The sequence below is a fragment of the Cynocephalus volans genome, chromosome 1 (assembly GCF_027409185.1).
Source record: "Cynocephalus volans isolate mCynVol1 chromosome 1, mCynVol1.pri, whole genome shotgun sequence".
NCBI classification, from domain to species: Eukaryota; Metazoa; Chordata; class Mammalia; order Dermoptera; family Cynocephalidae; genus Cynocephalus; species Cynocephalus volans.
Window position 1 is genome coordinate 292191049 of NC_084460.1, and position 16322 is coordinate 292207370.

The window sequence follows — 16322 nt, forward strand, 5'->3', positions numbered from 1 at the left end:
TATACAGAAGACATCCATTGCTGCTCCTTTCTGTGCATTAAGCTTCTTTCTAATGCACTGTGGTCAGAGCCCTAAGAATCGAATATCAAAAGTCTCTGGTAAGATAAGCTTCTTTCCAGGTTTCCGGTTAGGATTTTACACCAAAGGCAAACGGACCTTCATTTGGAGACCCTTGAAGGAAGCCGTTCTACTGGTGAGCCCCAACAAGAATAAAGACTACCCTTTCTGGGAAAGAAGACCTGTTTTCAATTGTGGAAGGAGGTTTCAAGGGATACACATGGAAGTGGGAGAGAAAGTGAGGCAAGAGATCAACTGAACTGTCTCTGTCAACAACCTGTCCCTACTCTTCTCCATCTCCTAGATGACATTTGTGTGTCAACTATTTTTCCAAACATACGGGAAAAGAACAAAGGAATCACAGCATACTCGCCTACTACAAGGAAAGATCTGGGTTAGGAGAAAGGTCTCACGACTTCCCCTAAATTCCCACATGCTCTGCTTGCCTTAAAAATCCTGCTCTGAGCATATAAAACATCTGCATGGTCTGTTGCAAGTAAGGAAAGTGAGGGAAAACTCACATAAAATCAACTTGTGATTTACACAAAGGTGTCAGTACCATTTTTTAGCATCGTGCTGCTAAGGTCAAACATAATAAAACCATATTTTCCCCTTAGGTAACAAAAAGAAGGGTGATTTCCCTTTCGGTTGGTACAGCTCCGAAATCGCCACCCTGCCCATCCTCCCCTCCCTTTGTAAAAGGAAAAAATAATAATATTAAATGTACTTCTCTCCAGCTGAGAGTTTATTTTGGGCCTCATAGAAATGCTAATATTAGTTCTCATTTCACTGTCTCTCATTATTTCTCTCATTATGAGGCTTTTCTACAGAAATAAAAGAATTCTCTTTTGCACAACCAAAAAACCAGTGGCAAATTTTAAAGAGTGAAATTGAAGATAGAGAAGCAAAGAAATTCCTGGTCAGGAGAAATGAGGTTATTCTCAAGGGGAAAAGAGCTAAAAATACAATAAGGCGATTAAAGCATAAGGGAAATTTGCATTTTGCTGAATATTAGGCCAATCCCTTTTCTGCCCAAGCCTGGATAATTCTGAAATCAGACCATTACACCATCGAAGACTTTTAAGAAATAATCTATTATCCAATAATGCCATTAAAATTAACTTGGTGATTTTAACAAAATGCTAAGGAACGCATGCCACTTATTATGGGGAAAATGTACCCAGTAGTTCTTTTAAAAAAAAATGAAGAATCTTGTTAAAATGGTTGCAATGTTGCAGCCACAATAAAAGATCAAGACAAACTTAAAGTATTTATGTGTGATTGAGAAAATCTCTGCCAACCTTTCTTAAAATAGGCATAAACTTGGGCTATATTTAATTGAATGTTCTAAAGAGATAATAGGATCAGTCCTATCAATATAAATTTTAGCCAAAACAGAATTCTTCAAAAGCAAATTCTTGGCTCAACTCATATCATTCTTAACACATTGTACAGTATGGCAATGGTATCAAATATAAGAGCTCTAATTAAAATTTACCAACCACCCCATTGATAAGTTTGGCTAAATAGGAAACAAAAATTATAAGCTTCTAAAAGGCAAAACAATGAGCATAAATGAAGTCAAAAGAAAAATGATAAATAGGGAAAAAATGTTTACAACACAAAGGACAAAAGGCTAATTTTCTTCCTTAACAAAGTGCTATTACAAATCAATGGGGAAAAAAGTGCAACCTGAAAGAAAATTAGGCAAAAGTAAGAATGAGCAATTTACAGAAATGTTCTCCCTCATACATAATTTTAATAATGCAAAGAGAACCAATGAGATACCATGTTTGCCTACCAGTTAACATACACTTACAAAAAACTTTGGAATATCAGTACTGACAAAAATGTGGGTGAATAGGCGTTCTCATATGCTGTTAGTAAATATGCAAAATTGTCCACTTTTTTGGATGGCAATTTTGCAATATTTATTAGCATGTTTAATGTATATAAACATTCTAAATACCTACATATAAATACACACATATATGAATATAAACATACATAAATACACACATACACAGGGTCCTCAAAAAGTTCATGGAAAGACTCATATTATCTTCCAATTCCATTTTTCCATGAACTTTTTGTTGGTTTATTTTGGCTTTTGTTGGCTGGTCTAGGGATCGAGCCCCCAATCTTGGTGTTATCAGCACCACACTCTAACCAGCTGAGCTAACTGGCTAGCTTCCATGAATTTTCTGAAGTATCCTCATTTATATATATGTCTAGAGCCATCCTGCTATAGGGAACGGCATGGGAGCCTGAGGAGTGATACCCCTTGTCCTGCAGGCTAGAAGGGGGTCCCGTATGTGTGGCACGAATCCGTGGAATTTCCTGTTTGTTCACCTTTGGTTACTTGACAAGGCTTCCCAGAATTAGAAGGCCTCACCTTTTGGCTTAGTATGGCTTTGGGAGGTTCCGAGGGCCCTGGGGTTTCTCAAAGGACATGTTAATAATATATCAGAATTAACTGGTTTATTTAAAAGGCATTGTCAGTACTAAAGGTGTTTTTGATGCATGTTCCCGGTATTGGGTTGGCTCAATTTAATTTTGCTATTGATCTTTCCTATTAGTGATATATGCATTGACCCACTGTGGCTGTGGTCATGCTCTTGCACGTGTGGAATGAAGTTGTTATGTTGGAATTTTATCCACATCCACCAGGGAGTTGGTGGGTCTGAGTGCAGTGGTGTTTACGACTAATTGATCACAACTAGTTACAGATTTCTTTGTTTTTCCCCATTCCCACAGTTTCACTTGATTTACCAAGAACATGTTGTTTCCCTAGTAATAATGAGAATGATATTGTGTGTTTTTGTTAGCTTGAGTAGGATCATTTAACTTTTCGCTTTGTCCCCTGTGCTGTTCCCAGAGTCTATTGGCAGGGAAATAAAAGGTTTCATTATAAAATAAATAAGTTAAATAGTAGAGAAACACAAACAAATTTTGATATTAACAGGTTTTGTTTAAATCAGTTTGTAACACAAAATTTGTAACAATAACATAGAAATTTAATAAAGATTTATAGTTAAATTTTATAATATTCATGTTACAAACATTGTGATTTTGATTATAAATTAAAATGATCAATATAGAGTATAAGCAATATTAAATTGTTAACTATAACTAATCAATGTTATTAAAATCAAGAGTAGTAAGTATAAGTAAGATTAAAAAGGGGTTAAATTGTAAGCTAAGAAAGTTAAGGTTTATGATTCAGAACGAAAGTCTGACGTTTTAAAGCCAAGCAGGTTGCTATTGGATAGTTTTCTGGCCACAAGCCACAGGCTTTGGGGTGAACTACTGATGCATGAGTGGATGCTTTCGTCAGAGCATGAGTGCTTTGGAACATCTTGACCTTTCCTTTTCAATAGAAATGAAATAAAAAATGTTTTGATTAAAGATAAATCATTATGTAGAGGATTAAGTAAAAAAATATATAAATAAAACAAGATTCATGTGGTTGTTGTCCACACTTGCACTAGACATCTGTGGTTCATGTCTTTCTTTTTTCACCGAATCCACACCATCTATTCAGGTCCAACGAATCCTGTGGAGCTGGTCTCCGGCATATATACACACGCACATATGTATATACATACACACACATAGATACACATGTATGTGGGTGGATCAGTGCAACATTATTTATAATGGAAAAACTGGAAACAATGTGCTTTAGTAAGGACTGAATACATTTACACAATAGAATATTATTCAACCATCAAAAAGAATGGGTCTGCTTTCTGTTTTAAGACATGGTAAGTTGTTTAAAATTATTAAGGAAAACATTACAGAACATAATGCATAGGATGATTTCATTTTACATAAAATAGTTACACATATATGAGTATTTACATAGGCTTCATATATGTTTATATGTACTGAGAGGAAAATGTAAAGCTACATACCAAAATGTAAACAGTGATTAGTGCAGAAGTATGAGATTAGCAAAGGATGTACAGAGAGGTTAAGTAAGTTTGCCAATAGGCCTTTTTCACCATATTTTCACAGATTTTTAATGCCTTAGCAGTTTAACAGTTACCCTTAAAAAGGCCCATGAAGAAGTGAAACTATTAGCTGATTTTATAATATAAACGCAAGTTAATAAAATTTGCCTTATGTAATTATTTGGCAAGAATTTACAGTGCCATTGACCAACCCTTCAGAAAACAGCTGGAAATCAGAGCAGGGATTAGCCAGGCCTTTGGGGAACGGTTGCCGGATTTAGCAAATTAAAAATACGGAACTCCCAGTTAAATTTGAATTTCAGATAAATGTGTAATATTTGGGACACACTTACACAAAAAAATTCACTGTTTATCTGAAATTCACATTCAACTGAGCATCCTTCATTTTTTCCTGCAACCCTACTTTGGGACCACTTCGTGGTCCCATGCTGACCCCTGGCACATTCCTTAGTCCATGCCCAGAAGTTCCCATGTATTCAACCAGCTTCTTCTTCTTCCATTACAGTGGTTCTTTACTGGTGGATGACTTCTTAAAGAATTTCATAAAACTTGTGAGCCATTCCCCAGGAGAGTATATATGCAAAACTTGGCATCTTGGTACATCCACACAGTCTTGGGCCCAGATTAAGAATTCTATTCTACCTCAGTGTGAAATTCTATTGTGTTTTGGAATTTTTGTCATCTCAGTATATGCTTGGGAGAACTGTGTTTCCCCAGCTCCTCCTTCTATGCTATTTTAAAAAGCAAGTTCCAAAGGATCTAGAATAGCCAAACTAACGTGGCAGGTTGCGGGGGGAGAGAACAAATTTAGAGGACTCACACACCTTATTTCAAGACTAACTATAAGCTATAGTAGTCTCAAGACAGTGTGGAATTGGCAAAAAGATAGATACATAAATTCAATGGAATAGAATAAAGAGTCCAGAAACAGATGAACCCGTGTATGGTCAAATGATTTTCAACAAAGGTGCCAAGGTAATTCAGCAAAGATACATAGTCTTTTCAACAAATGTTTCTGGAACAAATGGATATTCATAAGCAAAAAATGAAGAAAAAAAAAACTACTCATAGGTTGCACCACATACTGTCTCAAAATGGATCATAGACCTAAATGTAAAACTTAAAACAATACATGAAAAAACAGGAGGAAATTTTTGTGGCCTTGGGTTAGTCAAAGATTTCTTAGGACACAGAAAGGCACAAACCATAAAAGAAAAACATTGATCAGTTAGACTTCACCAATATTAAAAATCTGCCCTTTGAAAGATGCTATTAGGAAGATGAAAAGCCACAGATTGGGAGAAAATATTTACAAATCACATGTCAAATAAAGGATTTGTATCCAAAATATAGAAAAAAACTCTCACAACTCATTTGAACAGATACTTCATCAAAGAGGAGTCATGGATGGCAAATAATACGTGAAAAGACATTCAACATCACCAACAATTATGAAAATTCAAATTAAAACTACAATGGGATACCAGTACACACTTAATAGAATAGGTAAAATCTGAATCACTAACAATATGCTGAGAACTGACAAGGACACGAGCATCTGGAATTCTCATTTATTGCTGATGGGAATGCAATGGTCTAGCTGTTGTGGAAAATAGTTTGGCAGCTTCTTATAAAATTTAACATGTATTTATCATATGATCCAGCAATCCCCATAAATCCTAGGTACTTACTTACTCAAGAGAAATGAAAACGCAAGTCTGCTTAAGGGCTCATATGTGAACATTTATGGCCGCTTTATTCATAATCACCCAAAACTAGCAACAATAAAAATGCCACCAATTGGTGAAAGGATAAACAAATTGTGGTATATCCATACAATGGGATACTACACAGCAATAGGAAGAAACAAACCACCGATACATGCAACACAGATCAGTCTCAAAAGCACTATGCTAAGTGGAAAAAGCACATGTGTGATTTTGTTTTAGATGCATTCTGGAAAAGGAAAACTACAGTGACAGAAATCAGACCAATGGTTGCCCAGGGCAGGGGCTGGAGAAAGGGTTTACTACAAAGTAGCACAAGGAAATGTATCGGGGTGCTTGCAGTGGTAGTTACACAACTATATGTCAAAACTCACAGACCTAAATGCTAAAAAGAGTGAATCATACTTCATGACTCAAAAGAGTGAATCATGCATGTGAATTATACCTTAATAAAAAATAATAATAAAATTAAATGAGTCTGGGAATCCTTTGTGTAAGGAGCAATTCAGGAAGTCAATTTCAAGTTAGAGATTTGGGTTTCTTTGCATTCTTTCTGTATTAAATCTTCCTTTTCTAAGTTAATATGCCTTGGACATATTTTGCATTTTCCCTGTTCTAATACATCCCATTTTGCTTGAAAATTAAGCATGGGATTTTTTTCCAAATGACGTACTGCAGAAATCTGGCCTGAACTCTGTGGGAAAATAGGGGGTCGTCGTAATTGGTCTGTCCTTCACTCAGCCACTATCAGCCCATTTGCTACAGACTCTGTGCTTCTGATTTCCCATGGAAAAGAAGAACTAATACTTCTCTCTTGTAATTACTTCCGCCAAAGAATTTCTTCCATAAAAGAGTTCCAATCTGCCTTCAAAACTCAAAAGTAATTACAAATCCTCCTTTAAATTAAGTACAAGAACCAGATAAGTACCAGTGTTGAAATTCTAAAGGATGTGCCCACTTTCAGGAACTGCAAGCAAGAGATAGCCGATGTGTTTCTCTTTCGAAGCACCTTTCTTTTAAGTACATTCATTTCATTTCTCAGATCCTCACTCTTTCTCAAAAGCCCTATGCCTTTTCCTTCTCTTTAAGAAAGAAAAGTCTTAATGTTACACAAACCCAAAGCATCCGTGCAGAAACTACAGCTACTGGCACTGAAACCACTACCCCTTCTGCTTGCCTGTTCCCTCCGATGCTCACTTTGAAAATCATCAACCGTGGAGCAGTTTGAAGTAACAGCAGTACAGTCATGGTAATGACACTATACTTGAAGCCATAACGCCTGGGCTCAGATCCCCAACTCTGTCATCTAGCTATATGACCCCAGGTACATTTCCTCAGCCATAAAATAGGGGAAATCACATTCACTTTTATAAAAATAGCAGTGTGTGTTTATAGTGCCAGCAGCTTTACAAACTACTCTCTTTTATCCTTCCTGTAATGAATGAGGAAACGGGGAATAGGAAAGCTATAAACTTGCAGTAACTCAGTCCGGATCCACACCCAGCCCCAGACCCCTATAGCTAGCATTTCATTTCCCTGATGCACACGCCTCCCTGGGAACAGACTATAACCATGGTGTCCAAACACACTGACCAAGGGCTGATGTAAAATGGAAAGTCAAAGCCTGTGCAGGAAGATTCTAGAGATTTAAGCAATTTGAGGACCGGGGCTCTGTGTACCCTTCTGTATATTAGCCCCAGCGCTCCACTCCAGAGTGTGGGCTAGAGGTGCCCATCAAGAAGAAAGGAGGAAGAGAGGAAAAGGAAGAAGGGGGGAGCCTTTAGCTAAGTCAAATAAACAAAAATGGAAAAATAAACTCTTTCCATGAACATTTACAGAATTATTTAAGAGAGGATGAGCAAACGTCTTCCTTTCTCAAGGGCCAGGTAATAAATATTTTCAGCTTTTCGGGTCATGCTGTCTGTTGCAACAACACAACTCAGCCACAGGAGCTCCCAAGCAGCCATAGACGATACTTAAATGAATGTGTGTGGCTGTGCTCAATACGACCTTATTTATGAATTTCATATAATTTTCATGCATCACAAAATATTATTCTTATTTTGATTTCTTTCAATTGTCTAAAAATGTTAAAAATCATTCCTAGCTGGGAGGGGAGAAAGGGGGATGCGAACTGTGCTGTGCCGACCCCTGATTTAGCCTATCAGAAAAGTATTTTTTCAATTTTATTATAAGTGTTAAAAGCCAGGGCTTTTAATATTTTTATATTTGAAAGGATTTATTGAAAAATATTTTTGCTCTTCCCAGAATAGACTTGGCACTACGGGAAATTATTAAACAGGTTAAATGTCTTCACGTGCTTTCCTTCCCCTGAACAGCGCGCGCGCGCACACACACACACACCACACACACACACACACACACACTCACACACACCACACACACACACACACACACACACACACACACACACGTGCCCTGAATCTGCCCCGTGGGGCCCAGTGTCCTCCTGGAGCCCACAGTGGCAACCCCCAAAGCCAGTCACTTATTCAACAGTATTTATGAAATGCATGCTATATGCAGCCCCTGCCCAGGGTGCCTGTCTGCCCTCGCCCTGGGGCAGAGCAGCTGGGGCTGGGGGAGCAGGGAGGGGTGCTTCTGAGAAGCTCCTCCCCTTGCAGACAGCTGCTCTAAGAGGCACGTCCTCATTGCTGACTGAAGACAGGTGAGTTGCTCAGATAAAAACAACCAGTGATCCCACAACATTCTAGACCACCGGCAGGTGCCCCCTTCTTGCTGTTTGCACTGCTGTCTTACTGTTCTTTGCATCTGCCTGGAGAGAGGGGACAGATGAGGAAATAACAGAGTGAATACTTTTTACTGTGTGTCTCCTTTGGGCCAGTCACTGGGCTAGATACTTTGCCAAGCCACAACAACCTTCAAGGTAGGCATCAAGATCCCATTTTCACATTTAGAGTGTGGTGCTGATAACACTAAGGTCTGGGGTTCGATTCCTGTACCCTCCAGCAAAAAGTTTAAAAAAAAAAAACAAGCATGCTGGCGGGTTAGGACAGTTGGTTAGAGAATCCCATTTTCACAGATGAGGAAACCAAGCCTTGGAGAGAGGATTTATCCAAGGGCACCCAAAGCCAGATTCCAACCCAGGTCTGACTCCCGTGCTTGGACTCTTGCCCACACAAAGTCCACTTTCAAATAAGAAACCTACACCATTCAAGGGCCAGGAATTCCTAGACTGCGCGAAACCAGAAGTCCTTGGGGTGAGAATGACCAAGAGCAGGTGCAACTGTCTTATTTTTCTCTGCAACATGCCACATGTTGGGCAGGCTGGAGGGGGGTCAGGGCGAGGGCAACGATAAGAATCTAGCAAGGGCTTTTCAATCCTAGTCACATGGTAGAGTCACCCGGAGAGCATTTAAAAATTACCCGTGCCCAGGACCCACCCCAGACCAATTAAGTGAGACTCGGGGGGGGGGGGGGGGGGGGGGGGGGGGGGGGGGGCAGGGGAACAGTAGAACCCAGACATTCATTTCTGTTAAAACTCCCAGGTGATTCTAATAAGTAGCCAGGGAAAAGGGCAAATATAAAGAAATTCTGTGTACAAAACTTTGACCCTCTGTTGGATTTTCCGTTTGGGGAACAGGATTCTGCAGTGGCTGCCTCTGGGTTAAGCAGGTCTGACCACAGCTGTCTACTGAATTAGTAAGCATATCGAAAAATACAGCTCAGGCCTTTTACTTTCTGACTCAAATACCCTTCAACTTCCAACTAGGTTTTCTTTCTTGTTTGATGCTTGTGAAATGAGGGCATAAACAAAGCCACTTTGGATGGTACTGTGTCACATGAGAAGCTTAAGCAAAGAAGCTAAAGACAGAAATGTGTTTTTGTCACATGGTTAGGATGAGAAAAGTGATGTTTCCTAAGAATGCACCAAGAATGCAATGCACAAAATAAGAAAGTTACTTTATTTTAATAACACCAAGAAAATCAACGGTTTCCTTCTTTTCTTAAAATTGTTAGAAGAATTTTGACAAGTTTTTTTCTTTCGTTTCAGAGGAAAACTTTAAGTCACTGAGAATTTTCTGAGAAATCATTTATTTCAGAATAGAAAGAACTATCACACATACACACACACACACACACACACACACACACACACACAAAACCGGGGGGGGGGAGAAGATATAACAACCACAATTACTTGAAGTTGATACGACAAGCAAACAGAAAGGACATTGTTGAGGGGGGGGGAAGGGAGGGAGGTTTTGGTGATGGGGAGCAATAATCAGCCACAATGTATATCGACAAAATAAAATTTAAATAAATAAATAAACAGCAAACCTGAAAAAAAAAGAATAGAAAGAACTATGCATTTATAAAAATTTTAATACAATTAATTTTTTATTATTAAAACATATCATAGCATAACTCGTCCTAGCAGAGAGAATAAACTGAGTCTGTTCATTGAAAGAAAGCAGCTACAGACACTGAATAAATTGGTATCATCATACTTTATATGGAAAAAATACTAGTATACCTTGTATTTGTGCAACATTTTACATTTTTCAAAATGTTTTGAAATTTATTCTTACTTGCTTTTATACTTATAGAAACAACTTTATTATGTTCTCATTTATGAGTTGTATAATTTCTATGAAGAAAATAAGACAAGCATTATTAGTTCATTTTAGAGAAATAAACATTGAGTTTCAGGGATATTTGATGATTCTCCCAAGGTCACAAAAAGTGAACAGAAAACCAGAGAAAGAAGCGATGTCCCTTGACACCTCAGCTAATATTTGACATTTTGCACATATCACAGAGTGTGTGTGTGTGTGTGTGTGTGTGTGTGTGTGTGTGTGTGTGTGTGTGTGTGTGAAGTCCAGTAGAGAAGACTGATGTTGGGCAAAGAACCAGAATTCTTTGTTGTTGTTTGTTAGCAAACCTTAATCAAAAATGGGTTCATCAGAAGCAGACCATTGTTTTAAGTTAGCACGTTTAATCAGAAGAGGATTGTAGAATCAGCTTAAAGAGTAAAATCAACTTACATACAAAGCAGCTACACAAGCCTCTTTTTTTCCTCCAAGTGCAGAAACTGACATTTTTATTTTAATCTCAAAATACAGGGAACATGTAATGAAAAAACAAACAGGTGTACGACTGCTTGAATATTTGGCAAAAATGATTTCATTGAAATAAAATAAGCTTCATAGGCAAAATAACACAAATTTAATAATCCCTGCCTTTGATGGATAAACCAGTAGAAGGGAGGAGTTTCTAACCACTCACCAGAAAAGAGATATTGGCCCAGCAGCTGCCACTACTGACACGTGCCTGCTTCCCCAAATGAACCAGAAAAGCAAGAGCAGCCTCAATTTTTTAGAAGTTGAAGTTTTTTCAAACCTATCAGAAATATTTATATTTATTTTATTTAGTGTCCATTAGCTTGTCATCACGATAAAAAATAACTGCAGCTAGGACCCCGAATTCTAACTCTAGGGTGAACAGTCCTGTTTGGCATATGGCATGAGGAGAATCTGCTGTGTCTTTGTTACTCCTGTGCCTTTGTACTCCAGCTGATGTGTACAGTCATAGAAGTTCAGTGTTTTAGAATGAGATTGAACTCAGAAATCACTTCATCCCCTTTTTACTGATAAGACTCGAAGAAGTTATATTTCTTGCTCAAGGCCACACAGGTAAATATGATGGGGGCCAGGGCTGGACTTTCACCTCAGCATCCTTTAGACCCTACAGTCACCTCAGCATCCTTTAGACCCTACAGCCCTGCATTAACATGACCTCCCTAGTTCAAATTCCAGCTCTAACACTTAGGAGCAGTGTGACATTGGGACAATCACTTAACTTTTCTGCACTTTGTGAAATAGGGATGGAGGCAGCACTCAGCTCATAATAAGACACAGTAAGGATCAGAGAGTTATATTTGCAAAGCCCCTGGAACAGAGCTGGCACTCTGCTGGCACTCTGCAAGTGCTTAAGAAAAGGGTTAGTGACCACCGTCATCATCGTTATGTCTCTATAAATTAGATTTCCATACACATTTTTAGAATCAGCCGAATTTCTCATGATTTAAGATTTTTAAGTGTGTTGGAGAACTTGGAGGAGATGTATTTAGGTGTTACATGACTTTCAGTGCAGTATCAAAATGTAAGCCTTTGGGTTAGTCACGCAATCAAAATAAACATTAGCATCTACATTTGACAAAAGATGATGATGCTTGTTCTATCTACCTTATACAGTTAGGGTAATAAGCATATAAGAAGTGTGCAGAAAGTTAAAAAAGAAAAGAAAAAGAAAGGGACGAGGTGATATTTATAGAGGTGCCCCAGGTGCTCAGTGATTTACAGTGCTTAATTAATGTAATTCTCCCAGAAACTTTATTGTGGACATCCCACAGAGACAGGATGGACAGCCACCCAGACTTTGGTTTGGACGTTCAGAGGAAAATGAGACACACACACACACACACACACACACCAAGAGTATGAAAAGGTTTACTGCTCACATAAGGAGGCTTTCTGGGGAGAGCAGGCAGCCCCCAAATAGGTTTGAATGGCTTGAGAGAGCAGGGAAAGGAGACTGGCTTAGGGGTTTACTGTGGTTATGGGGCAGGACCGGGGTAGCATGGGGCAGGGGGGCACATGGTTTGAATCTCCCACCAGCACCAAAGGGTGGAGCACCTGGGCTTTCTTATCAGCTTGCCTCGATGTGGGAGAAAGCGGGAAGAGGGAGAGGTGAGACTTAAACGCTTTCCACAGTCAGATATCCAAAAAATGGAGTCAGTCTCTTTGTAACAAACCCTGTGAGGTAGATCCCATCCTTGAAGATGAGGAAACTGAGGCCCAGTCAGTTTAGATCGACTGTCACAGTAGGTCTAACTGAAGCCTCCAATCTGCACGAGTTACAGTTCCCAGATCCTGTGAGTTTCTGTCTCGCAGGCAACGCGAGAAGCACTGCCTGGACCTCACGGGCTTACCCAGCCTCAATCTGCCAACCACAGAAAAGCTGAAGACAGCCTTAATCCATCTTAATCCCAATTAATAGTTAATGATTTTCTTAAATTTCTTCACACACAAAAAAGAAACTTCAGTGTTAGATTCTAATATTACCATTGCTAACATTACTGTCTTTGTGGTTGGGGGAGGGATAACACTCTCTGCTTAAAAGACTCTCTTCACATACAGGTGAAATTCCATTTCCAATTTATCCAGTGAGCACTGGGTCCTGTTTCAGCAGCCACACTGCCTGCGATGGCTACCGTCCATTTCTCTTATCTGTTACTGAGTATGTGTCATAGTGGGTTTTTTTCTCCCTCCCTATTTAACTTATCGATTGAGATTGCCTTTTGTGATGTTGGTTTTTGCTTTGTTTTCTGTCCCCATAGAAAACGAGAGTCTCGGGTCTTACTGCAGCATCATGAAAGATTAAATTAATCAGGAATCAATTTTTTATGGGTTTTATGGTCTGAATCATCTCAGTAAGTTCTTCTGGGTAATCAAGTCCGATCAGGTTCCAAATTTGCTGAGCTTTCCCGTTAGAATTACAGCTACTGCAGCTCTCTCCAGCTCGGAACTCAGAGCATCCGGCAGTGCTTCCCCTCGGGTGGGTAGTGCTCACCCAGCCAAGCCCGCCTCAGATGGGAGCTACACGGGAAACTGAATCTGTATGGGATCAGTTGGTTCTGCAATATTTATATACTAGTTCATGACTCTTGTGAATGAATTACATTATATATCAAATCACCATTTAGAACAGATCCAAATATTTATGCTCCTCTGTTAGTCATCTTTAGGGAGCACTAAAGAGCTCTTTCTCTTTCTTGAAGTTTTCTTACATCTCCTTTTAGAGTCACTAAAAAGATATCAAAGTTGTGTTAAATTCCCAACCAGTCTGCCTTCTCATTTACTGAAACTGACGTGCACTCTAACCTACCTTTTCCTGTCCATTTCCACAACACCCTGAGTCCAAGTCCACTATTTCTTTCAAGGACACCATTCAGACATGTCAATATAATGGCAGTTGGATAGAAGCATCCAGGCAACTCATTTCTTCAGAAAAAGTCATAAAAATCATCAATCAATTGGGGAAAATAAGTATGAATCCATTCTCTGATTTTGAATTTGCAGTTCTTTTCATTTTTGCAAAAGCAAGATTTTGTTCTAACGGTTAGTATGACTCCAGTAGGCATTTCCCCAAAGAGCTGTCATGCTCCAAACGTCTCCTGATCGTCATATCACACACAATATTCATCAGGATCGTCAGCATCAGCATCTCCCTTGAGGGAATTAAAGTTTATTGAAACCAGTTAAGAAAGAGGAAGAACAAAAGATTGAAAAGATGATTTCAGGCTGCTAATTTGCTATTAAAGAACAAAAAGATTCTAGGTAAAGAGCAAAAATTCTGTCTGTCAAGGTCAAGCCTCTCACTCCCATGTACCTCTATAAAAAAATTATAGCCCGTCACATCAGAAGGCTGCCCTGTCTTTCCCACTGAGAGAAGAGCCCATTTGAACATTCTCAAAGTAGCTCTTCAATAATGATTGAATTAAATATATATGGGGAAAAAAACCCACCCCAAATGTGGGCCCAAATATGTTCCACATTCACGTGGTTTAATTTAATCATTTCAGATATTATTTACCCCACCCTGAAATACAGACTTGAGGATTTTCTACCTGCACACACAGCGCTACCAAACCGCCTATGGAAAAGGTTCATGTGAAGAGGCTTCACGGAGCTTTAACATACTTGTAAAGAACCCATTTATTATCCTTCTGCCCAATTCTCTTAGAAATCCTAACTTCCCGGGCAGCCACTGGCCGCCCCGCTTCCCTCGCCCCGCCCCGCGCTGCCTGGAGGCTTCCCCGTGCCCTGCTCACGCCCTGCTGCCAGCCGGAACGGCGACACTGCCAGCGCCACGCGTGGTGCCCCCTCGAGTACCTCCGACCGCTCCAACAGCCTCTCCTGAGCTTACAATGGCCCTCCCGGCCTCTGGCTGCCTTGTCAGAGCCCTCAAGGGTGCAGGAAGGGAAGGGAAGAAGTGTTCCACCACCTGGCACCGGGCCCACCGTGACCTGCCTCCCACGTCGCGCGCCCTGGACACACGCAAGGTCCAGCGGGACTGCGAGCAGGGGCCACCTGCACGGTGGACACCCCGCCAGGGACGCTCGGAGCCGCTCCTCTGCGCTGCCACAGCGGGCACAGAAACCGCGCTCCGGAGGGGCTTGGCTCGACCCGGGCCACCACGGCCGGACACGAGGGTGGGCAGGGGAGCTGCACCCACAGGGTGGGCCCAGGGGTCTGCGTCCACGCGGGCCAAGAGGCCGGATGCATCCCCTTCTCGAACTGGGAGAAGCTAGTGTCGGGAGTGCCGCGGAGCCCCGCGCCTGGCAGCAGCAGCGGCGGCCGGAGGGAAGAGCCTGCAGGTCCCCGGGCAGCGCCCCGCTCCGCGCCCGCCGCGTCCACTCACCTGGCAGTTGGCTCCAGAGACCCCGGCGGGGCAGGTGCAGCTGTAGCCCGGCTCTCCGGCGACGGCCGGGTGCTGCGGGGCGGCCGCGGGGCGCGGGGTGCACACGCCCCCGTTCCGGCAGGGCTGCGCGGCGCACGGCCCCGGCGCGGGCAGGGGCTCGGCGGGCACCGGGCTGGCCCGGCAGCCGTCGCGGGACCCCGCGCCGAGCAGCAGCAGGGCCAGCGCGGGCAGCAGCTGCGCACCGGGGGGCTGGGCGCGGCGGGGCGGCATGGCCGGCGGGGAGGACGCGGGAGCAGGTGCCGGAGCTGGGGCGCGGTGGCGGCGGCGGTGGCAGCGGCGGCGGCGGTGGTGAAGGCTGCTCGGCGGGGCCCGAGAGCCTCCTGCAGCTGCGGGATCCGGTTCCCCGGGCAACGGTGGGCGGGGAGAGGGGCGGGGCAAACGGGGGCGGGGCGCCGGGTGGGCGCAGGTCCCGGAGGCAAGGGGAGTGGGGACCCTCCCGCTGCAGGGAGCTGGGGCGGGAGTGGGAGGAGGGCGCCCCGGGACCCCAGCTCTGAGGGGTGGGGTCAGTGCCGCGAGCGTGTCCAAGAGAAGCCCGGAGAGGGCGGCGGCGGTGGCGCGGGCCCGGACAGGGACCCAGGCGATGGTCAGGAAGGGAAGGGCATGGGGAGGTCCACGCAGGCTGGAGCGGGGACTGGCCAGGCCAGAGCGGGCAGGGACGGCGCGCAGCCGAGGGCGGGGCGGCCGCGGCTCGCAGCAGCCACCCGCGGCCTCTTGGCGCAGAATCTGTGAAACCGCAGCGGGGACCGGCCTTACCTCATTCCCCGGGCTGCCCCTCCCCCTCCCGCGACACCTCCACCCCGGCACACACAGCTGTCCCGAACCGCCACCGAGCCCCAGCGCCCCGACACCCGCTAATCCGCGAGCGTGCTTGGAGGTGACCTTGCTCCTGCCCCGCGGCCCCGGGGCCCTTGTCCTTGGTGCTGACCGAGCAGTCTCCCAGCCTGCCGGCCCTTTCCCGAGAGCGAAGCGCTCGGCAATGTCTGGCCGTGGCCTGTGAGGGCTGGGAGAGGCCTCGGGAGCAGAGTGTCCAACCCTG

The 16322-nt window shown here is 42.9% G+C and overlaps 1 protein-coding gene across 1 annotated transcript in view; it reads right to left on the reverse strand.

Annotated features, from left to right (window-relative positions):
- The window catches only part of DNER (delta/notch like EGF repeat containing), a 353549-nt gene extending 338053 nt beyond the window's left edge, over positions 1-15496 (reverse strand). Inside the window, exon 1 of the mRNA XM_063077946.1 lies at positions 15227-15496. Coding sequence (XP_062934016.1) covers positions 15227-15496 — 270 coding nt within the window. The remainder of the gene's footprint in view (positions 1-15226) is intronic.
- Between the last annotated feature and the right edge of the window lie 826 nt (positions 15497-16322).